The following is a 27,860-nucleotide window of genomic DNA, read 5'->3' on the forward strand; positions in this document are numbered from 1 at the left end:
TATCTTTTTTTATTTTTAACTCCTTTTTCTTCTATCAATTCTGATTATTTTTCCTAAGCAATATTTTCTAAATAGCCTTCCAAAATTCATTCAGTTTTCAGCCTATATTAACTACTTCTGACATTTTTTTGATTATTTGGCCTTTCAAGTAGAATGTATATTACTGCGTTCCAGGGTTTTTTCCTTTTTCTTTTTCTTTTCTTTTCTACTCCCCCACCCTTTTTTTTTTTTTTTTTTTTTTTGCCTTTGCACTAATTTCTCAACAATGCAGAATTTTTCTTTGCTTTTGTAAAACAAAAGTTTTAAAATATAACTGGCCTAATATGCCTAACACATCTTCATTTTTAATTTCTTCTACACATGAAGCAATTATGTGATATGATTCAACATAATCAGGAATCAGAATTTCTTCTTTGTGGTCTACATCAAATTCTTACACCTGGGTCTGAATTTAAATTGAAGATTTTTATGGACTTTTAAATGTTGTTTTTTCTTTCTAAGGTGTCTGTTGATGGTTTTATCTATTTGGAGGCTTTTGATTCTGTTTCTGAACATGGTCATGGTATAGTGGTAAATGCTCAGATAATCTTAAATCAGGGTATTTTTGTTTCAAGTCTCATATTGTTCAGAGAAAAATAAATGATCAGGATTCACTTTTTTTCCTCTCCTAATGATGGCTTCCATGGAAGAATCAATGTCAAATTCAAACCTGCAAACATAACACTTTAATGCTAGTTCTTACATTAATGAATCTCTGGTGCTTTTGTTTTTTAGCCTTTTTATCTTCTCTTTTTGGAGTTTCCCAGTTAATCTTACAGATGACCTAGTATTACTTGAATTTGTAGACCTTCCTTTCTTCCTTCCTTCCTCCCCTTCCTCCCTTCCTTCCTCCCCTTCCTCCCCTTCCTCCCTTCCTTCCTTCATTCTGTGGAAAAGGTAGTCCATGCATAATGTACCACCAGCACAAGTAATCACGATGTTTACTTGACTTGGCCTTCTAAGAAATTATAACCAGGCTTTACTCTGCTATTGTAGTGTAAAAGCAATACTTCTCAGGAATCTACAGATAAAGTCCTGCTGAAAATGAGAGCAAGCTTAAATTGTAAAACACAAAGAACCCAGCAAAAGGTAAGAATAACATGCAAAATAAACAGTAGGATTTTAACTCTCCAAGAACTTTAGTTAATAGCATTACCTGATAATGACTTAGAGTATGCATGTCTTAAATCATAATAAAGGCACAAAAGAAGAACTAAAGAAGGGTTAAGAAGACATGAAGACTAGAATGAGACAGTCCAACATATTTCTAATAAGAGTATAAGAAAGAGAAAATAGAATGGAATGATACAACAGGACCCAAGGAAAAAGGAAGACCTTAAGAGCAACCAGCGAGAAAAGACATTACCTACAGAGGAACTACAATTAAACTGAAAGCAGGTTTCTCCACAACAAAAATTGAGACCAGATGCCAATAGAATAAAATGTGTAGCAGTTAATAGGCACACACACAAAAAAAAATGAGCAAAAAACCTTGCTACGCCTCTCAGTGGATTGTTTTCTTATCAACTGAATGAGCTTCATATATTATACAAATATCTTTGTCCATTTTACTCAGTGCAATCACTGGTTGCATCTTTCTCTTGTTTTAATACTAGTTTAGTTTTTATACAGGTGAACCTGTTAATCTTACTAAAATTGTTTTAAACCCTCGAACAAGAAACTGTAAGTAAAAATGCAGAAATATTTTAATGCTTATTTAAAAAATACAATGGAAAAATTGTACTGAAATTCTAGGGGATACAAATTAGAAAAAAAAAGGAGCATATAAAATTAGTAGGAACTATTGCCAGAAATAAAGAAATACATTGCATGGGATTTATAGCAAAGACTTCAGCCTAAAATAGACAAAGGGCATAAACACACAATTGGAGTAAGCAAACATGAAGGAAAAGATTCAACTCTGCTAATAGGTGATAAAGCACATGGTAAAATAATATAGAGAATCTTACACAGTGTAAATTAGCAAAATGTCAAAAAATAATTACATCCAGGTTTGGTAGTTCTGCAGTGAAACTGGTATACTTATATAATGCTGGAGGCATTGAAATTTAGATTTACATAAAATTAAAAATTCAGGAAGGACTGGGAGTTTGGGAATAGCAGTTGTAAACTATTATATATAGGATGGATAAACAACAAGGTCCTACTGTATAGCACAGGGAACTGTATTCAAAATCCTGTGATAAACCATAATGGAAAAGCATATGAAAAAGAATGTATATATATGTATAACTGACTCACTTTGCTGTACAGCAGAAATTAACACAACATTGTAAATCAATTATACATCAATAAAATTTTTTAAAAGTTAAAAATTCAGTTCCTCAGTCACATTAGCCTGTTTCAGGGGCTCAGCAGCCACATGAAGCGAGTGGCTGCCACACTGCTCAGCGCAGAAGACTATTTCCATCATTTCAGGAAGGTCTGCTGAACAATGCTGCTCTGGAGGACAGACATTTGGTTTTTTTTAACCCTCATTACCATGTTGAAATTATTTAAAATGGGAAAATGTTTACGATAGGGTGATAAGTTTAAAAAAAACAAGAAATACAAAATTGGCCTACAATTATTCTAACTGAGCAAAAGCAAATACCCAGATAGTCAAAGTTTAGAAAATTTGTCACAAAAGTTAACTTAGATACATTAAGATGTGGGATTTGGGCATAATTTGTTTTTCATCTAAAAATGATTTTAACTTTGTCATAATACTATTTTCTCATTTTCAGAGAGCAAACAAATATAATATTGCTTGATGCTTGGGAAAATTGCCTTACAACTTCTGACTCTGTTTTCTAAGTCTTTCTCTTGGCTCCATGTAGACTGGGTGATTATTTTTCTTTATCCTTGCTATTATTTTTGACATTGTTCCTTTCTGGTAGAACACTGCATGCTTGACATAAGAATATCTGTGTGTGCCTCTGTGTGTGTGTGTGTATGTAAAAGCAAGGATAGAATGGTGAAAAAAGATAAACATTTCAAGATTTGCATCTTTTTTTTTTTTTTTAATTTAGTGGGAGATTTTTGAATGAAATTGATATGGGCTAAAGTCTCTTTTTTTTTTTTTTAATTATTAGCACCTTTAATTATTATTTATTTATTTATTTATTTTGGCTGTGTTGGGTCTTCGTCTCTGTGCAAGTGCTTCCTCCAGTTGCGGCAAGCGGGGGCCACTCTTCATCGCGGTGCACGGCCCTCTCACTATCGCGGCCTCTCTTGTTGCGGAGCACAGGCTCCAGACGCGCAGGCTCAGTAATTGTGGCTCACGGGCCCAGTCGCTCCGCGGCATGTGGGATCCTCCCAGACCAGGGCTCGAACCCGTGTCCCCTGCACTGGCAGGCAGATTCTCAACCACTGCGCCACCAGGGAAGCCCAGATTTGCATCTTTAATTAGACGACATGTTTAAATTGCAACAGAAATTGCCTTTCATAATTCACAGTCGAGGGAAATGAATGTGTGTATATCACTCAGAGACTTCACATATTCATGTTGGGAAATGTAACTTAAGCACACACTAGTCAAAGTAATCAACTTGGAAGAGGAATGACATTCTTCAGAGTAGCTGCACTGTTTATAAAAAATAAAAACAAGACAGAGAGAAATGGTAGTGTAAAAATTCAATAGAAATTAATTCCTGTCCACCCAAACCCCTGGGAAAGAATGGGCTATATTCCATGTTTCACTGCAGCTTTAGCAGCCAGCATGCATAACCTTCCACCATGAAATGTAGTTAAGTCCCCACACAGAATTGTCCCCATTGGTCCTTTCCCTCTGTCTTCGTGTCAGCCAGGCTTCTATTATTCTTCCATTTCCTGCCTGGATCAACTTTTCCAGTTTCCCTGTTACACTCCGCTGAAGGATGTTTCCCACCCTTGTGCAAGTGCTCTTTGCAGCAGGTCCAGAGAACACAAGCAGGATTTTTACCTTTCACGAAGACAGAGAGGAGTTGTCTTTACTTTGCACTGAGACTGCAGGCCCCAGTCCATGCTGCAGCCTCACAACCTTCAAGCAGTTTTCATCAGCTGTAGGCACATTTGGTTTCTGTTATGAGTCTCTGGAATATTAGTAGTGTGAGCTCGAACATACTTTTGTGCATTCCCTGACTTTCCCCCTGGCGTCCAAATGAGCACCCCTGTAAGGGATGTGTTCAGGGCAGGAGGTAGAGGTTATCATCCCTGCCCTTGCCCGAACAGCATCACTTTCCAGTCATCTCAGCATTTGGGGGCTCTTCATTAACTCATATACTAATCTGTAAAGTCGGTGTTACTGCATTTCCTTTGGTTTGCAATAAGATGTCAGTTTGCATTAAGAGTGTTGCGATGTGAGTTCAAAGACAAGAAAGGAAAGAAGGCCAACATGAAGCAGAAGTTTTAAAACAAGGCGTTTTTAAAATTAGGATAAAGCCTTGCCCAGTAAAACCTGGAGAGCAAACCAAATAGGATTTGCAACTTGAATGCTCACCCTCCAGGAGGCCTCTCAGGAGAATCTGCCAAGCCATGCTTGGCTTCTCAGGGGTGCCTGCCATGTGGGACGCTGTATCACTGCAGTCCTGGAACCTCCCATGGTCTTCCATCTGCTTAAGTTTGAGCTAAGGTGTGGGTTTGGATCCACTTACTAAGATTTCCTTAATGTGTATCTGGAATGTTATCTGAAAACATTTTTCTCTCTGTGTGCCTGGAACATACTTGGATTCCATTAAGAGACGCTTTTGCTTAATGAAATCAGTTCTGTGGCTGTGTGTTATGATTTGGGGGTTCTCCATAGGGTCGTCTGCTTTAAATATCAGCCTTTCTACTGGCCATCATTATTGCTTCTTTCCATTGGATGCTGCATACCTTCCCTAAGGGGTAAGGCTGTATTAGGCTAACCTGTTGCATCTCAAAGTGTGTTTCCTAGATCAGCTGGGAACTTATTAGAAATCAAATGATCAGTCCACAGCCCAGACTCTAGGGATGGAGCCCAGCATACTATGGTTTAACAAGCCTTTCAAGTGATTCTAATGCACATTAAAGTTTGAGAACCTCTGATCTTAGCCTGTGGGCTTCAAAGTGTGTGCAAGATGATCTGAAAGAAAATATTATAACTTTATATTTTATGGTCTCTTTTTCTAATTTCTATTTTTTTATATTTTAATATGCCTGATATGTTAATATCATTATATATGTATGATTCATCAACAAATACATGTATAGTAGGAGTGCATACTTTATTTTTTTATGGATAGGGATGCATGATATACAAAGTGTGAAGACTACTTGTCTAACATTTTAAAACTCTTATGGTCTAAGTCGGCTGAGCCATTAGCCACCAACAATGTCATATATTTGCATTAATATATTTATCTCACTGCTCACTTCTAAAATGCTTTGCAAATAATCTATAGTGTTTATTCCTCCTCTTGGGCACAGAACTCTCACATTTATAATAAAGTGGTAAAAAGAGCCCTCTGCATTGCATGCTGGAGACTTCTCCCTCTCAGTAGGCAAAAGAGAGAATAGTGACGGCCCATGAACAGCATCAAGGGCACCTCCCCACTCCCCACTCAGTCCATCCATGTTTGTGCATCAGAAAAGAGCACAAAAAGCCAGAAAGAGAACTCCATACCCAATATTTAACACACCCTTTCCCAACTCTCATTGCTCTGCTTAGATGGAGGAACCCCTGGGGGCTTAGGGGACACACTGTCCTCATTGGCAGTCTTCCCCGCTCCCCCCACATACACCAGCTTGCACTAGCCTGGCGTGCATCCTGTGTTATACACTTATGCTCCCTTAGTGTTATGCATTTCCCTGAGCCAGGCAGAAGATATCACTGTGCACTTATTATAAATGGAAAAATTGAAGAACTAGGAGTAGGGCCAACTTAAGCTACAATAATTAAGGGCCTCAACAAAGAAAAAGTAGAAAAAAAATTATTTCATTCCTAGCACAATATTTTGCATAAGGTATGCTCTCAATAACTATGCATGAGATGAGTGACAAAGATATAAATACAGTTCGGTTCCTGAGCACTCAGTTCTGGTAATATTACGGACTACTTAAAAGCATAAATTTAGGTTTGAGTCTTGTCACTGTGTTTACAATTTGTTTGACCTTGAACAAGTTTTTTAACCTCCCTTAAACTTCATTTCCTTCAATCGGTAAATTAAGGATAAGGACAGTAACTACTTCTCAGATTCACTGGGAGAATTAAATGAGATGTAAGTGCTTGGCGTGGTATCTGGCACCTAGTAAACTCCCATGAAATGTTCCTTTTTATTGCACTTTGCTAATGCTGAATCAAATGTCAAGAAATAATAAAGCGAGTTCCTACCCTCAAGCCCTGTGACAGTGAAGCCCACGACCCTTTTTGTTTTTTCCTAGCTAAAGGCTAATGATCTTACATAACTCATACTATTTTGAAAATCAGAAGTAATGCCTCTATTGGAGAGACTGACCTAAAGATTTGTTAATCACTCTCTCCTGCCCATATGTCTGTCTGCTTGGAAGAGCTATTTCTGTTCTTGAGCTAACTATTGGCAGGGGTGCAGAGTCCTTTCGTTCTGTTTCACCTAATGGCACATTATACTTTACCATTAAGAAAGAAAAAAAAATTATATGCAGATCTCCATGATGGAGCCATTAAGGTGAAAACCTGATGGCAGTAAAATGATACCACATCAAGGAAGAAACAAAAGACTGAAAGTTTTCTGTCACTGTTCAGAAAAATTAATGTCTTAAGGGAGACTTTACGATATGTTATCATCAAATAAAAACACCATAGGATGATAATGGGAGTTTCCATGAACTCTTAAAAAAGGACTCCAGAAAAAGTAATGCTTTCCTTTTTTTTTTCCAGATTGTCCCTTTGTTAATAGCAGGAAATCAATAAATATTATTTGAATTAATAATTAAATAGGAAAAAAGCCTGTAACAAAGTCATAAAGATGTCTAGGTATTACATGCAGAATTGCCTCCCTGGAATACTTCCCCCATTCATTTGTACTTGTTATGACCATATAATTCCCATCTATTATTTCACTTACATCTTTTCAATAATGCTATGAATCAGGTATTACTATCCTAATTCAGTTTTTGAGGCACTGAGAGGTTCAGAAAGTTGCCCAAGATCACACAGTTACAAGTAATGAAATGAAGATCTAAACCCAGAACTGTTTGATGCAGGACCACTTATGCTTTATATGGAGGTTGGAAGGTGGCCTTTATGTTAATATTTTTTCTTTCTTTGAGAAAACGTGAGCTACTGCTGTAAAATGGACTCTCCCCCTCAGGTAGTCAGATTACCGTTGCTTCCTTCACTGACTTGACCACTCTGAAGTTACTAGCCTTGCCCCTTTGAGAACACTACATGTAACACTTGGATTCATACATGGTCAGCCTTGAGCGTTCAGTTTGATTCATTTAAACAAACATGGGTTGAGAGCCTTCAGTGAGCCAGGCACTCTGCTAGGTGCTCGGGGAACAGAAGTAATGGATAAAACTTCATGCTCTTGGGGATATTAATCTGGAAGGAAATATACCAAAACATTAATAATGGATACCTCTGGTATTAGTATAAGTCATCCTTTCCTTTTTTTTTACTTATCTACATAAAATGTCTGTTAATATGAATTATTTTTATAAAACAGCTTAAAGAAAAAATAAGGCTGCAAGAAAGGAAATTCTTAAGAAACCAATCTCTAATTGTGAAATGGACCTGGTGATGGCAGAACCAAGCACTGTAATTCCAGCCTTCAGCTTCTTCATATCATGTAGGCGCTACTTTTTAAGGCTGCCTTGGGGAACTGTTTAATTGAGAACGTACTATGTACCAGACAATCTGTTAAGTGTTGGAGGTTATGGAGATAAATAAGATAAACTTTCTGGCCTCAAGGAATTTATAGTCCAGTGAAAAAAACTCATGGTAGTATATGATATTTTCCATGTGTATAGATACTGGTCTCTTCTGTTTGCATAAAGCTTTTGCCTTTTTGTAGAAAATAGCTGTTACATCTGTCTTAGAAACGCACATTAACATATTGGCATGAAGTGTCATCTTTTGAGAGTTACACAAAAAATACAAATTATCACTGCATGCCAAGAGAAAGACAGAATAACACGAGAGAATCCCATTAGGTATAATGTTTGAAGAACTTCTAGCATTGGGTAGGAGTCTGAAGTTGGAAAAGTAGACTCAAAATGCTAAAAAAGTTCTAAGTCTTCTCAAAATCCTTCATGTAAACTGAAAAATGAGCCAGAGAGCTAAACTGGCAGCACTGAAGCTCTGGCACATAGGAGGAGCTATATGTATTTGCCATTGTTATTTATATGGTAAACAGATGTCATCTTTCTACCCTTTTCCTAAACGCTCCCCAAAGAGCCTTCCTGGTTTAATCGTTTTTTGAGGCTAAAAAAAAAAAAAGAAAGAGCTATATTTTGGACTCTCATGACGTTTTGTCACGCCTCAGGCCATCACTCTAGATAAACAGTCTCTCACATATAAGAGGAAGCCACAACCACAATGGATTTGACAATTAGTTACTCTATAACTATACATATTAGTATATGTAACTATACTGAATTGTCATCATTAGATATTAAAGTATTGATCAACATTTTGTGCCGTCCAGTTAAATGAGATGAGGAAATTTCTTTTTCTTTTAATCAAAAACTCTCTTTTGGATTAATTGAATGAGTTAAATTTGGTCAGCCCAGTTACCTCAGGTTGTTTTAAAGTCATGTCATTGTTCTGGCAATATTGATGAAGCCTGTAGCTTTAGCTAAAGAAAAATACAGCATCACCTAGCTTAATAACATAATTAAGAACGAGGATCTAAATGCCATTTAGATAAACCAACAGTTTAATATGTTGAACCTTAAAATTCCAGTGGATAAAAGCAGGAATTAACCAGTTGCTGCAATTAATGACCCAGACTTTGAATATAGTGAAAATTAATGAGCTGAGTTCTTTCCAGTGTAACACATGATCATTGAATGATAACTGATCTTTGAAGATCATTGCTACCAGGTGAAAACAATAAGCATTAGAGGTTGAAAATCTTGATTTTTGATGCAACAAATATTTTCTAATTAAAATGTGGAAACATATATATACTTCTTTAATTTAAATATAAATGTAAGTATGTATATACATATATATTTAAAAATAAACTGATCCTAGCTACAGTGGGATAGGGCTGGTTGTCGCCATGTAACCCATGGTGCTGATTGTCATCTCAGCAAAGATTCAAGAATCTAAGACTCAGATTCCACCAGCCACAGGCTTCCGTCTGCTAGCTGTAAGAATCACAAGACCTGGAGAGTCAAGGCTTAAAGAGCTGTTTGCAGACCCCACATAAGTCCCAACCAGAGACCATAAAGAGAAAAACATTGAGAAAATCAGAGGGAAAAATGGAAAGGCCAAAAGACTCTCAAGCCAAAAAGAATGGAAGGGTGGGAGAAGAAGCCAAGACAGAATAAGATATTTTATTCTGGAAATGGAAGGAATAGTGCCTTGTAAATGTTAGTTTTCTCCTGATCAATAAGCATGAGTTTCAGGTATCAAGAAAAAAAAGTTATGATGTTCAGCCCATTAACTCCTTCAACCTCAGATGCCCTGGGATATGCCCGAAAAGGCATCACAAAGGTCACCACCTACTCCCAGCTCTCCTCAGTAATGCCTTAAACAGTAACATTTAAGATGAATAAAAGATGATTTACAATTCAATAGTAATATTTTTAGTCTTATTTCATTGTAAGTATCACAATGTCAGGAAACTGAGGGCTATTGATTTTTTGAAAGTGTTTGAATATGTTTAAATATAGGTTTTACTCTTTAAATAGGAAAAAAAAATGAACAAGGTGCTTGGTAATGCTACCCATTATTTATCAACCTCTCAACTGGGTAATGGGGAAATGTCAAAGGTCCTGCCAGAGGGCAAACCAAAACAACAGGGAGATGAAGACCAGAATACAGCCCTAAATCATAAAAGGTGCAGCCCCTCTGAGGCCTGTTGCTTTGCAAAAGGTATGCAGAGTAGCTACCAAAAGATAATTCTGTTGCACTACAGGTTTTACTCTGCTGTTAAAAGTCAAGTTTCATTTCTGACTGAACCCGAGGAGCACCAGGGCAGAGTTTGATCCAGACTCGTGTTCAGTGGCCAGGAAAGTCACCAAGCCATATGCTCCCATGAAACTGACATGCGGTGAAGTGAGGGGATTACTGCAATTACTTCTTCAAAGGCTCCTGGGGGAACCAAACTTGCTATGACTCTCTATCAAGAAAATATAGGAGATTGCCACTTAAAACACAAGTTTCATAAAAATTCACTAAAAGGAAGATTATGAGAAAATTGGAGACAAAAGAGAGAGTCAACTATTATTATATAAAGATACCTTGAAAAATATCTTGTTTCTGTTCTTCTGCTTAACTGGGCTCCTCTTTCTATTGCAGGGCTTATTTTGGTATGAAAGAGTATAGTCGTTTAGTAGGTACCTGCCATCTGTTCTGTGTTTATGAACTTGCATAGACCCTGTAATTACATTTAAGAATTTGAAACCTAAACTAATAACTGGGTCTCACACATGCACGTGCACACACAGACACACACACTTGTGCCCTCTCTGCCCTCTGACTATTCACTGATTATGTAAACTCATGGAGCCTCCTTGAGAAATCTCCTTCATGAAAGCGTATGAAGGCTGGGCTCTGAAGCCTTCACTGAATTTGGCACAGAATTAGGATATATCCTTGTATAAGTGGAATCTATCTGAGAGGAAACCACTGGGGGTATTTGAAGATATATCCCAGAGATCACTATCCTAGGGTAGGTCAGTTAATCCCTTTCCTCCCTAGCTATTTGCTCTGAAAAATAAAGCAAAGAATATCATCCCTTTCCCTCATCCCATTTGGTTCCCTGAGTCTTTCCTTGCCATTTGGCTTAACAGCCAACAACAGAGGTGGTTCTGAGAAGAACGACTTGGATATATTTGCTGCAACAGGAGTTCTGGTTTCCATCTCTGCTAGCTGACAACCCCCAAGTGTTTATCTGTCATCACCAAAGTCTGTGAAATGCTGAGTGGTTGTCAATGGGGTCACACCTTTCTTTCTCAGCCTAAGGGTATGTTTATTTAACCAAAGTCTCCTTCAGCTCCATATATGGTAGCTGTAAACAAATAATGTTTTAGAATGGCAGAGAAGTTTTAATACTAAAGATTATACACAACCATAAGGCTTGTGTATAAGATTATACACAACTTTGATGTATTTAGATGGATTGCAGCCAACTTCTAACAATCCTTCACAGTTTTTACTTGTTTTCCCATACATGATCTCATTTGATTCTTGCACCAACCTTTAGATACTTTGGTCTTGAATAGTTGTTATGCCTATTTCACAGCTGAGGAAACTGAGTCTTGGAGAACTTAAAGTGGTTTTCCTACAATCACAATTCTACACAGCAAAGTCTATATTTAGAGCTAAGTTTTCTGACTCCGGAACCCATTTTCCTTTTATTATGTCTTTCTGCCTTCATCTAAATATATAAACCACTGCATTAGGGACAGACTTTCAAAATAAAAAACATTTTGCTGGTTTTTAAGAAGCTATTAGCAGCTGCACAAAACACCAAGTCTGGCAAGCTTGGCAAAAGAGCAGACAGATGCAGGGCCAAGGCATTTCATAACCAAAATCCCCAGTAGGCTAACCCCTGAACTTGACCTTACTAGTCATAAAGCTTCCCAGTTGTTTTGTTCAATTTATGCCAAGTTATACTTGCTTTACCACACATCTATCTGTATGTTCATCCCTCTATCCCTCCGCAATCTGTATTATTTTTCTGAAGTTGCAGACATCAGGAAACTTTACACCTAAACAGTTCAGCATGTTTATCTTTAAGTGGAGTTCAATATTTGCCTATGGTTCTTTTTTTTTAATTTCATTTATTTATTATGCCTCAGTTGAAAGGGTTGAAAAGGATAAAGGAGAGAAAATACAATATTTAAAAGAAAAGTGCTTATAACTTAATTTAAAGTCATCTTAACAACAACTTCCATGTGAAACGTGCTTTAAAACATCTTAATACAAAATTAAGGAATAAGAGTTTTGTAATATACTGAAAATCTCTCTGACTACAATTTTCTCTTTCTTTCTTTACACTTAAGTAATACTTTCCAGGTACATGTTGCAAAAGCTTCGGGACAAACTTTGAACTCATCTGTACTTTCCTTTATGAAATATCACTGCCTATGGTTCTTTTATAAAAAAATGAAATTTGCATATAATCCAATGCACAAATCTCAAGTGTACCGTTCAATAAGTTTTGCCAAATGTGTCCACCCAGGTAACTCAAACTTTTATCTAGATATGGAATACTACCCTCACACTAGAAAGTTCCCTCTCATGCCCCTTCCCAGTCGATACTCTCTCCACCACTGTTCTAATATTTATCACCATGGATTAGTTTTATCTGTTCTAGAACTTCATATAAATGGAGTCATACAGTATTTACTCTTTTGTATAAGGATCTTCTCACTCAAGATTATATGTTTGAGATTTACCAGTATTGTTTTGTGTATAAGGAGTTTACTCCTTTTAATTATTGAGTATTATCCTATTGTAGGAATATTCTAGTTTCTTTTTTTTTTAATTGAAGTATAGTTGATGTATGATATTCTAGTTTCTTTATCCACTTTCCTCTTGACAGACACCCAGGCTATTTCTAGTTTTTAGTTATTCTAAATAAAACTACTATGAACACTCTTAAAAAGATCTTTTTATGAATAGATTTTCATTTCTCTTAGGTAAATACCTGGAAGTGGAATTGCCAGGTCATAGGGAGGTATATGTTTAGTTTTATAAGAAACTTCCAGAACTTTTTTCAAAGGCCTTGTACCATTTTAACTCCTACCAACAATGTACGAGATGTTGTTCCATATCATCATCATTTGGCATTGTCAGTCTTTTTAATTTTAGTCATTCTGGTGGGTGTTCATCATATTACTTTTGAATTACAAAATAAGAATATTCACATTAGAGAGCATTTCCATTATCAAGGAGTGACTTAGGCAATGTCTGTGTTCATGTACCCCTATTACTACACCAGTGCAGGTCTCTTAAGTCCTAATATTAAGACATTAAATCCTGTTTCTCATCCTTAAAGAGTTGATTGAAAGGTTCATAACTTGGCAGTTATTTTAAAAGTTTTGGGATTCAACTTGAGCTCTAAATCACTGAAATATTGTCGAAGTTAATTTTTAGGGTGTTTTTCTATTAATACTTAGGCTTTCAAATTAATCAAAATGATCAGGTTAGCTCCTGACTTCTGCTTAACAGAAAAATAAATAAATAATCACACCTAAGTCACTAACTTATGAAATTTCTTTCACTGAATTAAATGAGCATCACCTCAGGGTGACTCTCATAGACCTCAACTGGATTAATAAGAGTAAATCATTTTAGACTAAGCATCAGTCACACATGGTAAAGTTACCTCTAAGTTAAGTTGCTTCAGTTCCTGGAGTAAGTATGTAGGCCTAATTTTGTTTCAATGTGAAATCTCCCCTAGGCCTTATAACTTATCCCTAGGAAGTTTCAAGTTTCCACGTCGCTGTTTTCTTGACTTTCCTCCATTCTCCAGGCTCTGACTCTTGCTCACTTGTTACAAAAATAACCTAAATGCTCTTAATTCTTCTCAAAAATGTATTTCAGCCCACTGATCATGATATTAGATGTATTATAACCCATTCAGCAATTTTTCTTTGAATGAACTTTTAGTAATCAGTAGCAGTAATACAGCTTAGAGCTCTTAAAGTGGGAGAAATAAATTGTACAAGACCTGAGGCTAATGTAGCCTAGTCAAGGCCTTGGGAAACACTAACACAAAAGATAACTTGTCCACTGCTCTTTGACTAGTTTCTTTCTTTCTCTATACTTCAATTTTCCAAGATGTTAAAGGATAATATATGAGCATATGTAAGAATTTTTTAACCAGAAAATTTATAACGCAACTTTAGCATCAATTAATTTTTGTTAGGCTGATTTGGCGGCATCCATTCAGTTTCCTCCCATAACATGTAAGAAGGGCAAAATGGTTCCACAGTTTAGAGAATCTCCGTTGGTTACAGAGGCATTAAGAAGCTGGCACCCAAGGAAATGATAGGAGTTAGGCATTTTAATCTCTGTTCTGACATGCCTTTTTTCAAAAGCACTTAATACATTGCTTTGTCTCTCACAGTCCAGCTGTAAAATAATATATTGGCTCTAAAGATTTGTTAATACAGTAATCATTTGTTTAAATTACATAAAATGTCATATATATATATGAAGTTTGCATATTTTTGGAACTAAGCCACAAAACACATATTTTGTACTTCTGAAAATAAGAATACTCCACGGTTTGGAACGATACTGTACTGGCTAATTGTCCCATTCATCAAATGTACAATACATACCACAGACTCTTTATAGTTTTTTTTTAATCTGCATATGAGCCACTAGGGCCAATGTTATACGTAGGTGAAAATAAGCAGCTATGATGGAGACGATGAAGCAGCACAGAAAAGACCTGCCTGCTTTAAAATATTTTCCCGCTAGCCTGTCTTTGGGATAAGACATTACCTTCAGATTTTTCTATCAAAATCAATGTGTTAGCAGGTAATATACCAGGATCACTTTTTATTATATGAACCACTGATGCCCATTATTCCTTCAGAGTCTAGCAGGGCCATGAGGAGAGGGGAGGGGACAGACGCAGAGACATTTTGAAAGGCTGAAGATGATGTGAAATAATGAGGCGTTGTGTGTGTGTGGCAGAGCGATGGGGGAGAACTCCAGGGAGCAGGAGGAGAGCTTGAGGGTGGAAAGCACCTGGGGGAAGAAGCTCTGCAAGAAAATCTGGGACTTTCGCCAAAGATATACTTGATTCCAGCGTTGGCCTAGGGCTGGACCCATGAGACACAAATGAGAAAGTAATGTAGGCTCTTATTTTTCAGATAAAGCCAAATTTTGCATATAAATTCTTTTGAGTTCCTTTGTTCTGACACGGGAAAGACATAGAATAACTTTGCAGGCATCACTCATACTCAGGCAAAGAATTCTGCATTTTCCTGTGTTATATAAGCCATATAGTTGAATAATCCTGGCTCATCTACTAAATAAGTATTCAAAATGTCAACTTATTATCATTGTAAAGTGCTATGTAAATACAAATTCTTTATAGTGTGATTCCAGAACTTAAATAAAAATGAAGCCACCATTTTTTTTCTGATAATAGCCCCTGACATTTTGCCACTGACCACTTTACAAAGGAATCGAATCCAAATGCTGCATTGTTTAGTCAGATTTCATTGCATTTTAAATGAATGGAGATAAAAATAAAGATAACACATTAGGACATTTGACAGAGTTCCCTTTTAGACTTCTTCCATTTCTAATCTATCTCTAAATTGTATCCCTTTTGTTTAGTTCGCTTTATTCAATACATGCTATTTTACCTGCATCTAAAATAAAGTGTTCTATCAACAACTAATTTCTCTCCTCTTAAAAAGTGATCACTCCATATTTTATCATATTCACATTTGTTTGCTTTACCACAGTTAATAGAGAAAGGCTCAAGTACTTTATAATAAATTTTAGAGCATAAATTCAGTATTTATTTAGGCTTAGATTGTTAAGCAAAATTATTAGAATTTTATTACTTTTCTTTTTTCATAAATTTTTCATTTTTTCACTAAAAACACTTAGCCTTTGATAAGTTAACCATAGCAGACAATAAAGGATGTCCTTTAGACTGAGACAAAAGACTGATAAAAATAATTTGTATCTTGGCTCTCTAACCATATTATGCTAGGGCCTTAATATTAAAGAGCTATCGTCTAACTGGTAGCTGAATAGCTCTTCGTTAGTTTCTCTAAAAATAAGAGTTTTTAATCTCTTCTTGCAAGCTAGGATAGTCTTATGGTTTAAATATATTTTGGAAGTTTGTTCCAACAGTTAAATTGAAAATGTCTGATATTTTCAATTACTTAAAACATTTATGATTTTAAGCTCCTAGCAGAAATCTGCTGCTGAAGGGGAAAAATATTATGAGCTGTTATTCAGAAAGACACTTATGTAAGAACTGTGACCTTGGTTATTGGTTTGAAAGCAAGAAGTCCTATATTTTAGACCCAAGGCTTTAGAAATCTTTAGTGGGCATTTTCTCCTCTCAGAGCTGAGACAAATGGCTGATGAGTGAAATCTTGAGACTGTCCACAGCTTTTCTCTTTCATTCTGTTGCAGCCCAGAAGATGGTGAGATCCATCCAGAAATCTGTCGGCTCTACATCCAGCTGCAATGCTGCTTAGAAATGTACACAACAGAGATGCTAAAATCCATGTGTCTGCTGGGGTCTCTTCAATTTCATCGAAAAGGTATCTTCATTTAATATGTTGCCATAAACACTGAGAAATGTTAAACAAAACCTCATTTTTTGCAAAGGCCTATGTGTACCATTTGTCTATCTACACACAATTGGAATGGATATAAATGTTCAGGAAATGTTTGATATAAATGAATAAAAGAAGTCTATATCAGTACTATCAAAGTACATAAGAACATTGATCATCTTGAATAGAAATTGTGGTAGAAACAATTCTCAAATTTATTATTTTACCACATGTGAACATGACTTTGGCTAGAATCAGCATGGGCAGCAAAAATATATAATGATCTTAACTAGGGTAGTAAATGCTATCCAAGATTGCTGCTATTTCCCTAAATGTATTTGGTTGCAAGACGACAAATTACAAGTTGTGTCCCAAAGATTTAAAAATAGGGGGAACTCAACAAACAAAATCTCATTCCCTGGTTTAAACTATAAAGAGACTATATTGGCTTAAATGAATGAAACCTCTAGAGGCAGCAGTGGCTTCAGCATGGCTTGATCAGACTTCTGATTCCCATTCTGAGTGATGTTCTGCCTTCTCGGGGAGGCGGGGGGTTGACTTTACCCTCAAGCTGCCCTTCCCCCACACTTGCAAACTGATTCCAACAGTTTCAGTCATCACATATGCATACAGAGAGAATTTCTTCCATTATAGACTAGCAAGTGTCCTGAGCTTTGTTCTAACTGGACCAGGTCAGACCACATGTCTACACTTGAACCAATCACGGTAGCCAAGGGGATGGAATTAAACTGATTGGTTTAGGCAATCAAGGCCCATTCCTGGAGCTAGGAGAGGAGTCAACCCCACCCAACCAGTGGCTATTGCATAAAGGGACAGTGTGGAATGGAATGGATGCTGGGGAGGAAGCCAAAAGTTTCTGTCACCGCAGGATTCAATCTATATTTTCTTTGCTAATTCATTGAACAATAATTTTTGGGAGCCTCCTGAATGCAAACATTTTGTGCTTGAGATCAAGAAATAGAGGGATGCACAGAAGGTAATCTTTGTCTATGATTTAAATTCAGAGATAGAAAAGGTCAGTAAACTGTAATAATCAGGGGAAATCTCTTCAAAAGGATGGGACTTGAGCTAGGTTGTGAGGATAGGGTTCAGATAGGGAAGGAAAAAGAAAGACCTTTCAGGTGAAGAAGGAGCTGAAGAAGAGATATGAAATCAAATGAGCATGCAATTTGAGAGGAACTAGATGACATGATAAAGTACCTGTAAAAATCAAATCTTGCATACACACATATGTATGCACAAGGCAGAACTAAAAATAAGATTATGCTATGCTGCTCCAAAGAGAGATTATTTTCTCGATACATGAATATTATCTTTTTCTTTTTCCTTCTAAAGGCTGAATTTTCACGGGTTTCCACCTTTACTTCATGTTTGGAGAGATTATCCCCTTGACACTCAGGAGTCCTGATCAGAAAATTGAATACTCAGACACACTGATGACCCAAACAGTTGTCATTGGCCCAATGTCTTTGTTTGTCCTCTCTGTTCTCATACACTGCCACCATCACCCCCCAACACACACACGTGCATTCACACATAAACACACACACTGAGTAGTATTTGCATTCTTTCTAATCATGGTTGACTAGATTGGGTATGGGCCATTTTTTCCCCAGGTCTGCATTGGCTGTACTTGCAGTATTTCATGCCCACGTTGCCCCCGAAATCGCCCTTGATGATTATCCATAACACCATGTGACCCGCACTCCCTGTCTCACTCTAACTCCTTGGTTTTTCACCTGGTCTCCCTGCCATCCACTCCTACTTTCTGTCTTCTCACAAATGACTTTTGAAAGGAAGACTCTTCTCTGCTAGCTCTCTGCTTAAAAGTAAAAGGTATTCCCTCATCCAGGTTCTTCCTTATTGTATTTGGTCTTGACCACACAAATAAAAAACACATCATCTCTTAACTGATCAGCTCATGTGGTCTGCACTGCCTCCTATCTTCACTGTCCGTCTCTGATCCCTATCCTTCCCTGCCTCTTCCTTTAGAAATAATAAACCCCTGCTCCCTGCTCTAGCACCTAACCCTCTAAGTATGACTCTAAAAAGAATATACCTGATGGAATCTTTGATTTCTCCCCATTGTAGGATTAAGTCTCCAGTTGGATTTCTATTTGATTCTTCTAAAATCATTACTACTTAAAGTGTAAATCCTTAGAAAATGTGCTTCAAAATTATCCAGGGTGCTGGATAAACATGGAGACTCATGAATCCTGTCCAGGACCCACTGAATCAGAATCTGAGGGCACTCCAGGTGATTCTGAAACACAGTGAAGATGGATAACTGTTTTGCTACCTTTGAAACAAAAGGAAATCACCCCATCATATGTATAATAATGGAAACTTTCAAGCCCTTACCTGGCTATTCTTACTCACCTAAGTACATACTTTCAACTTTGTTGTATGCTTTATTCTTTATCACCACTAGACAGAAGTCTGTCTACCAAGAATTAAGATGCCAGATAATATACTCTTTATCCAAACAGTGGTATCTCTAGTGTGGCCTTGGGCTAGGAGGGGTCCTGTCTAGATGAGCTCACTCAGTCCCTTCAAGAAATCAAATAGAGTTGGCCCTCACGGATTCAACCAACCGCAGATCACGTACTATGCTTACAATCTATTGCTGTTTGAATCCACAGATATGGAACCACGGATACAGAGGGCCGACTATGGGACTTGAGCATCCATGGATTTTGATGTCCATGGCAAGTCCTAGAACCAACATCCCATTCCCCCACACACACATACAGATACTGAGGGATGAGTATAGTCCTCAGAGTCTTAGGGGTATGGTGATTCCCATTCTAGTCTATAACACTCGAAATCTCTTTCTGCTTAGAATTTCTTTCTGGTATGTTTCTTTTAATGCTATGGTAAAAATTGGTATTTTGATAACTTTTAGGTTAACTAATTTTTTCTCCCTCCTAATTTCTTATTACAGCTTGGCCAATTCTTCTTTACTCTTTGTCTTCTATCAAGGAAAAAAAGGAATTGTAATTGAGTCATTATTTGGGCTCTATATGAGAGTCTCTGGTCAATTTTTTGTTGTGATTAGATTCTGAAGCCAAATTGTTTCACAATTATCTGTACTTTTATTTTTTAATTTATTTATTTTATTTATTTATTTTTGGCTACATTGGGTCTTTGTTGCTGCATGTGGGCTTGCTCTAGATGCAGCGAGCGGGCACTACTCTTCGTTACAGTGCACGGGCTTCTCATTGCAGTGGCTTCTCTTGTTGCGGAGCACGGGCTCTAGGCACACGGGCTTCAGTAGTTGTGGCTCACGGGCTCAGTAGTTGTGGCATGCAGGCTCTAGAGAGCAGGCTCAGTAGTTGTGGCGCATGGGCTTACTTGCTCCGTGGCATGTGGGATCTTCCCAAACCAGGGCTTGAACCCGTGTCCCCCTGCATTGGCAGGCAGATTCTTAACCACTACGCCACCCGGGAAGCCCCTTAATTTATTTTTATTTCTAATTACCTCCCTGACTGCCACCGTAAGTCCAGAAAGTATTGAATATTACATTTAGTTTTACTATTGTATTGAGTAGTCATGTGTTTACTCTTTGAAGAAAAAGGTCACACAAGGTTACCGCAGGGGCAAGGAGTATGGTTTGTTTCTGGGAAAAATAAGCCTCAAATCATTTTAAATCTCATTTTCTGCAGAAAGCTTGAATTTAATAATGAAGATTGTCCTTCTCTCCCAATTAAGCGAATTATAAGTATTCTTTGTCCTTAACAACATCTTCAGTGGACCTTCATGCTTTTTGCATGCACCATGTTTCTGAATTTTTGCTGTCTCATAAGTCTGATTGGTACAATCTACTTGGAAATCTTTTATACTTTATAAGATCATGCTATTGCCCAAAAAAATGAAGACAAACAGTACTAAGATGATCATCTTATTTCATGGCCAACAAAATTAAATTATGGTAATATGAGGTAAAAATCCACATTTAATAAAGGCTATTGGAATATACCATGCAGAGTGTGGTTCTGAAAAACTGTGGAGAAGATGACAGATGGGAATAATTTCAGGCATTGTGTAATCTCATATTTTAACACTTTAAGTTTTAGATTGGGCCATTACTTGACAAAGTCTAATTTCTATGTGTATAGTGAAAAATAGTTTCTCTCACTTCTTCACAGTTAATTAGGTAGGAAGTCTTTCCCCACAACTGAATCCATGTATCATATTGACCATTAATGCCTGTTTCCTGACACCAGATAAAATGCGACCACGGGTTTCATTCACTCTGTTGGCAGAAAGTGAAGCCAGATTTCTAAGAGAATTGGATGATCCTGCCGTTCTGACCACAGCTTTCCTCTCTCCCATTCTCCCCACGGTCAGTCAGTTTTGACAACCTTTCCATTCTGAAAGGAGCAGAGAAGAGAGAGCACTACAGTGCAGCCCCCCTTCACATGTGAACTTGCTCCTTCATCTTTATTCTCATCTCTCCTTGCTTTCTCAAGGGTCTTCTCTGACTCTGCTCCACTCTTCTGCCATCACTTACAGCCAGATTGTCCCCAGGTCCTTTGAGGTATACCATTCTCCCTTCCTCCCCCTAAGATAAGATGGGTTCTTCCCCTGCAATGTGCCACCAGGATATATAAAGAGAGAAAAAATGCGGAGGAAATGTAGTCACAAAAGGGGAAAGAAGGGCTTCCCTGGTTGTGCAGTGGTTGAGAATCCGCCTGCCAATGCAGGGGACACGGGTTCGAGCCCTGGTCTGGGAAGATCCCACATGCCGCGGAGCGGCTGGGCCCGTGAGCCACAACTACTGAGCCTGCGCGTCTGGAGCCTGTGCCCCGCAACAAGAGAGGCCGCGATGGTGAGAGGCCCGCGCAACGCGATGAAGAGCGGCCCCCACTTGCCGCAACTAGAGAAAGCCCTCGCACAGAAACGAAGACCCAACACAGCCAAAAATAAATAAGTAAATAAATAAATTTAAAAAAAAAGGGGGGGGAAAGAAGAGAGAAATGTCAAAATCTAGTGGGAGCTGAGAGCTCAAGATGCTCTCATAAGAAATTAATGAACCGCCATCCATCCAGGAAAATACAGGATAAACTTAAGACAAAGAACAGAATATGAGCAGTAAAGACTCCAGGGTATTCCAGCCTCCTATTAAGAAACGTAAAAAAAAAGACCCACACCAATAAAAGAAACAAGCAACACAAAGACAGAAATAGAATAAAACCACAAGTAAAGCCTTCTTTTCCAATGTAATGAGGCAACTGATACTAAAATAGAACATTAGGTTAGAAGAAATTAAGCAGAATAAATCTTAAAATAGATTATGATTCAAATTATGAGTGGAAACATGCATTTGTTCTTTGAACAAATATTTGTTGAGCACCTATGTAAGGTACTGGGAGACTGAAACGATCAGGGCTGAGGAGATCCCTGTTCTTATGGAGTATATAGTCTCGTGCAGAGAAATAGGGGGAAAAATTTCTAAAAATCCCAAACACTAAAATTACAATGTCAATAATTAGAATAGGTAATGTAATAGAAAGTGACCATGACTGGGTGGCTACTTTAGAAGGGATGGTCAAAGCTCTCCGAGGAGGTAGAACTTAATCTGAGATTTAATGACAAGAAGGACACAACTTCATAAACATTCGTATCTAATGCAAAGGACCCAAGATCAGAACAAGCTTGTACTATCTGAAGAACATAAATATAACCAACTTCTGGAATCTAAGGGCAATCTAACACCATCTATTACTCTGTCTCCGTGTCCTCATACATCAATACCACACAGTGAACAGGACACAATATTCATCACCTTTTGTCAAAGTAGATGTCAGCTGAGGACTAGGATAACAGCAATGATAATAGCTTCCACTTATTGTATACTTTCTACTTGCCAGGTGCTTTATACCTGTCATCTTATTTCATCCTCAAGTATCGTTTTTCCCATTTTACTGATGGAGAAGCTGAGGCTCAAAGAGGTAACTTGTTGTCCAAGGTCACAGAGCACATTAATCCTACTGCAAAGTTCATGATTGTTCCACTACACCAGACCATTTCCCACTAAGCTACATTGGAGAAAGGCAAGAGAACATATCAAATCAGGAAATGAAAGATACTAGCACCATGGGCTGAATTTTATCCACACATCTGACAATGATTGGTGCACATATTCCAAAATACCATGTTTAATGGCTAAATTTTATTGTATATTTAATTTCTTACCAAAATAAGTTCAGAGAGTTACTTTTAAGATGAGAGGGAAAGTTAATTCCATAGATCACTTAATGATTTATAAGATATTTTGCTGTGATCCAAAGGGAGCATGATTTAGCCATGATACCCATTAAAGGAAAGTTGAAATTAATTAACTATACAGTCAATACCGTCTGCACATTGTTCTGCTCTACCTTAGGGGTTGGAAATGGAGCAGTGAAAGCCTCATAGGGACCTCTCTTAAATGTGTTTCCATTGTCTGCTCTTCTCCTGTGCCCTGTGATTCTGCTTCCTCACTCAGCTAATGGAACCACCAAGATGACTACTACTCTGGGGTCAATGATAGGACTACAGTGTCATAAGGAACACAGAGAAGGACACAGGGCGGGGAGGGAAATAGCTCTGTGTTGGAAAATGTTTATTTCCCAGTGTATGGACAAGAATGGATTTCTGTTTATGGTATAAGTATTATTTTCCACTACGTGTTTTATGGCACTATGAATATCTTCTTACCACAATGTAGAAAAGCCTTTGAAACTATTTTTTAATACAGGCAAACAACTAACTGAACTAATATAACTTATTTCTATTTAAATTACATGCTTTTTGGAAATGCAAGAGTAAAAGTGGATTACTTAACAAACAGCTTACATTTCCCCAGTCCTTTTCACACTGGATGGAGTTATAAATCTCCTACCCGTTATGAAAATGCATGAGAGTGAGAGTAACCATGTGGACAAGCTTCCACGCATCTCATGTAAACTGTGTTCATTTAGTTGTTCACAGTCAGTATGAAAACTGTCCCGAGAGCCTTCCCTGTGTATAGTATCATAGCAGATAATGTGTCAGGAGCACAAAGGACATAGGAAATTTGCCCCTGCCATCAAGGAAATGATAGTGCAGTGACAGAATATTAGCTCAGAGAAGATTAGTTTGTTTTGTTTTGATTCCTAGGGAAATTTACACAAATGGATAAAATTGACTCTGCTGGACATCGGAGTCCAAACTCAGGGCCTGCAAGGAGACACTATGGCAATGCTTCCTCCTGTCACTATAGGCTGAAGACAGGCAGGCAAGCAAGGAGTGGAGAGGAGAAGGGGAAATGGAGAGAGGAAAATATGAATAGAAAAGAAAGAGGATGGGAGAAATGAGATCAAGAGGAGGAAAGAGGTCTCCAGAGTAGAGTGTGATAAAGGGGCCTCCACTCTAAATAAAGGACCCCAGTCTTCTGAGGCCAATGCCTAGGAATTCTGAGGTGAAAGAGATCTGTGGGACTCTTGAGGCTGCCCCACAGTCAGATGTGTTTTTGTTCCTCCTAAACAACTGACCATTTCTCACAAATATAAGAATAACCAGCCTTCCAAACTGGTATGTGCTTCATGTGTGGTTTCCCTTAACTTTTCCTCAAACATGCCTATTATATTATCCATAAACAGGCTAAAAATACATGGAAATCCCAAAGGAGCTGAAGGCCAAAAGCTTTGCGAGGCCCTGAGGAAAGTGGCCAACTTTTTGACATCCTGGTTCTCAACAGTGGTGAAGCCAGCTTAGTGAGATTTTAAGGCGCTCTAAAGGCTCTCCTTCTCCCCTCCCCCTCCATCCCCTCCCCGAGAAAATACTTGTTCACTGAGGCCTGAAACTGATGTTTCAGGGGACAGAGTCTTTCATTTCATAATAAAAAATGATTTTAAATGCATAGTCACTCTTGGGCAAAGTAAAACTTTGACTTGAAGTTACCATCTAGAAGCAGCTTGACCCTTTCCTGAGAGCAGAGCAGAGAGCCCACCTGATGTTAGAAACAGGTGCTCCTTCTAAGGATAACTGGTCAAAGGGGGGAAGCTGGGGATGCAGAACTCAGATAGGCCAACATCCAGGTTTGTGAGGTGCTCCCCTGCCAACTTTTTAATGTGGCTCAGAAGAGCATCTATGGACTGGCCCTGCTAGCCTCTCCAGCCTCATCTCTCACCAGCAACCCCATCTCATCTGCCCCCCATACCCTGCCGGCCACACACACGGCATCTTGAACTACTTCGAGGAACTTGAACTTGGAAGTTCTTTCCAGTTGCTCCCTCTGCCTGAAACATATTGTCCACCCTGCCCCACTCCACAACCATCCCTTTCACTTGGTCTACCCTATGCTTTCTTTGGTTTGTAACTTAGATGGGACTTTCCTGCAGAAAGCTTTTCCTGGCTCTCCAAGGCGGGGCCTATGCCCATGCAATGTGTCCCCCAGGCACGTGTTACATTGAGGGGTAGACACCTGATTTGTTGTCTGTTGTCCTCTCCAGAGTTGATCACCTTGAGTGTGTTCACCATTGTATCTCTGGCATTTAGTACAGTGCCTGGAGCAGATAAAGTTTCAATTCATAATTACTGAATAAGCAAAGGACTTTGCTTTCATTCTGCATCTGTTGTCAAATGAGAGGGAGTATAATTGGAGAAAAAAAAGCTTGTCCAGAGGTGTTGGACTGAACTCATATGTATATTTTCCCTCCTACTAAAAATCCATCGAAATAACAGCAAAAGATATAATGAAAACGATAAATCCATATTCGTTCTTGTATTTGTCAGGGTAGGGTAACAGCTGCATGAAACATCATCAAATCTCAATGGATGAGAACAATGAGAGTTCATTATTCACCACTGTCATAGTCCAATGCCAGAGCTGGGGGGGGTGGGCCCTTTTATTCTTTCCATTCCCCACATCCATCCAATTGTCTGGGGAGAAAAGAAAGCATGGGCGTTCCCATGGGAAGATTTTTAGAAGCCAATCTGGAAGAGGCATACACCACTCTTATTCAGAATCCATTTGCCATAACTCTGTCAAATGGGCCCTACTAATTGTAAGAGGAAAAAAAAAAAGAGGTCGGCAGACACAAAACAGTCTCCCATGGCCCTGAAAAACAAGGAAGTATGATTTAAACAAACCAGAAATTGAGGAATTTCTCAAAGCTAGAAAGCAACAGGGATTGGATTGGTGGATATAAATGAAGAAATGAAGCCACAGCCAGTAAGAAACTCAAGAAGAAACAAAAGAAATTCATGCAGGAGAAAAATACTACAAAAATAAAATCAATTCCAGAGATACTTCAAAGTAGGAGTCAACAAATGCAAATCACAGGAAGGATTTCTGGAACTGCTGTCAGGGAAATGAATGCTTGAAATTGCATTCAGGAAAAGCTGGGCTGCCCCACACTGAGTAACCAAGACCATCATTGCTTACCCCAGGAGGACACCTGCTGTGAGTGTCAGGACCAGGCAGCAAAGCAGAACAGAAGGTGAAGTAACTCGAATCCTCCATAAGGACTGCTGCAGAGGAACAAGAAAGTGAGCACATGACTCCAGTGTTTTTTCCCAGGCTAAATTGTTCCACATATCTCTTTGGAGTAGGAGTTGTAAACAGGAAGCTCAAAGCAAACACGGGACCCAAAAAATAGGCTGTGTGCCCAGGTAAACTTATCAATGGAGATGAGAAGCACCCAGAAGACAAGCTTTAGACACACATTGTCCAGCCACACATCCTGCCCCTTTTCCAATCACCAGAAGGAGGATACTCATCAGGATGATGGGCAAAGAGAGATCCTCAAAGACAAAGCTGAACAGACATCCAGGGATGAGCAGATTTTTAAGAAAAATCAACACCCTGAAAGGGAGGTACCAAATGGCAACACGCAAACAACTAATACTTGATGAACAAATTTTAAAGTAGAAACAGATGAAGAATTTAAAATATAAACGTAATCAATAGATTTATTTTAGGTCTGTCATACCTCAAAAGCAGTAACTGTAACAGAAAGGAAGCAACCAGATTTGTTGGAAATGAAAGTGTTATCCATCAAATAAAAATTTTTTTTTTTATTCATTTATTTTTGGCTGCGTTGGGTCTTTGTTGCTGTGTGCGGGCTTCCTCTAGTTGCGGCGAGCGGGGGCTACTCTTCATTGCGGTGTGTGGGCTTCTCATTGTGATGGCTTCTCTTGTTGAGGAGCACAGGCTCTAGGTGTGCGGGCTTCAGTAGTTGTGGCATGCGGGCTCAGCAGTTGTGGCTCGCAGGCTCTAGAGCGCAGGCTCAGTAGTTGTGTCGTCACACGGGCTTAGTTGCTCCGTGGCATGTGGGATCTTCCCGGACCAGGTATCAAACCCGTGTCCCCTGCATTGTCAGGCAGATTCTCAACCACTGCACCACCAGGGAAGTCCCATCAAATAAAATTTTAATAGATGGCTTAATTAGTGTTGGGAGACAATTCTCCTTGAGGCTCTTGCATTTCAGGGAACAGAGTTTTTCTTGCAAAGTGAGGCACTGACTGCCCTTTGTTTTACACTATCTTTTCAAGGATGTTTATTTAGTAAATGTTCTTGAAAAATAGAGACAGTGCCTCCCCTCCAGAGCAAGGCATGCTTACGATTCAGTATAATGAAAATGTTTCCCTCTGGCGCAAAGGGCAGACATGCTTATAGAAGACTTCGGATCCTTAATCTCAGGGTTCCTGTCTCCTGTGTGTGTGTGGAGGTATAATGATCTGGCTCTTCTTGTGTCTCCCTGTGGGAATTAAAACTCAAGAAATTAACACAAATGCTGATACTGTACTACTATTTTGTGAGTACTAAATTTTCTTTGTCTCTAACCCAGGAGTCTCGTGTCTCTTTCCAGGATCCATGAGATTGTGGCAGGTTAATTCACAGGTAGAGGAAAATCTCAGACCCTTCACAGTTCTTAACAATTATTATAATGGAAATACTGAGAGCCTAAAATAGGGACCTGAAAGGTCAAGTCTAGGTATTCTCCCAGAACTCAGCCCCCCACAGTGAATATAGAATATAGGGCTAATTAAGATCCAGAGACTCTAACATGAAATAGGATTCTGAAAGAGCAGAGAAAACAGAGAGAAATAGATAATTAAGAAAAATAGAAAAACTTTTTGCAAACCTAAAGAAATATTTATATTGAAAAGGCTATAACATCTTAATAAATCACTCCATAGATTACTTAATAATTACAAAGGGAAAAAGAGTCCTCTACCATGGTAAAAGTTGGAAGAAATCACCTTAACCAAGTAGTCAATACTTAACATCATTAATAATGGGACAAACACGTATGCTTTCTAATGCAATGCACTAAAAAGGACACAATATCACTTCTATAATATTCTTGCAAAAAATGTTTACTCTGAACCTAGACTTGTGGAAACAA

General features: G+C 38.3%; 1 protein-coding gene across 3 annotated transcripts in view; it reads left to right on the forward strand.

Moving 5' to 3' along the window:
• RGS7BP (regulator of G protein signaling 7 binding protein) overlaps window positions 1-27,860 on the forward strand; it is a 140,050-nt gene that overhangs the window by 75,312 nt on the left and 36,878 nt on the right. For all 3 annotated transcript variants that reach the window (XM_082383192.1, XM_082383194.1, XM_082383193.1), the window contains exon 3: window positions 16,316-16,446. In XM_082383192.1, coding sequence (XP_082239318.1) covers window positions 16,316-16,446 — 131 coding nt within the window. The remainder of the gene's footprint in view (window positions 1-16,315; window positions 16,447-27,860) is intronic.

Source organism: Balaenoptera borealis, assembly GCF_965194805.1.
Source record: "Balaenoptera borealis genome assembly, chromosome: 2".
Taxonomy (NCBI): domain Eukaryota; kingdom Metazoa; phylum Chordata; class Mammalia; order Artiodactyla; family Balaenopteridae; genus Balaenoptera; species Balaenoptera borealis.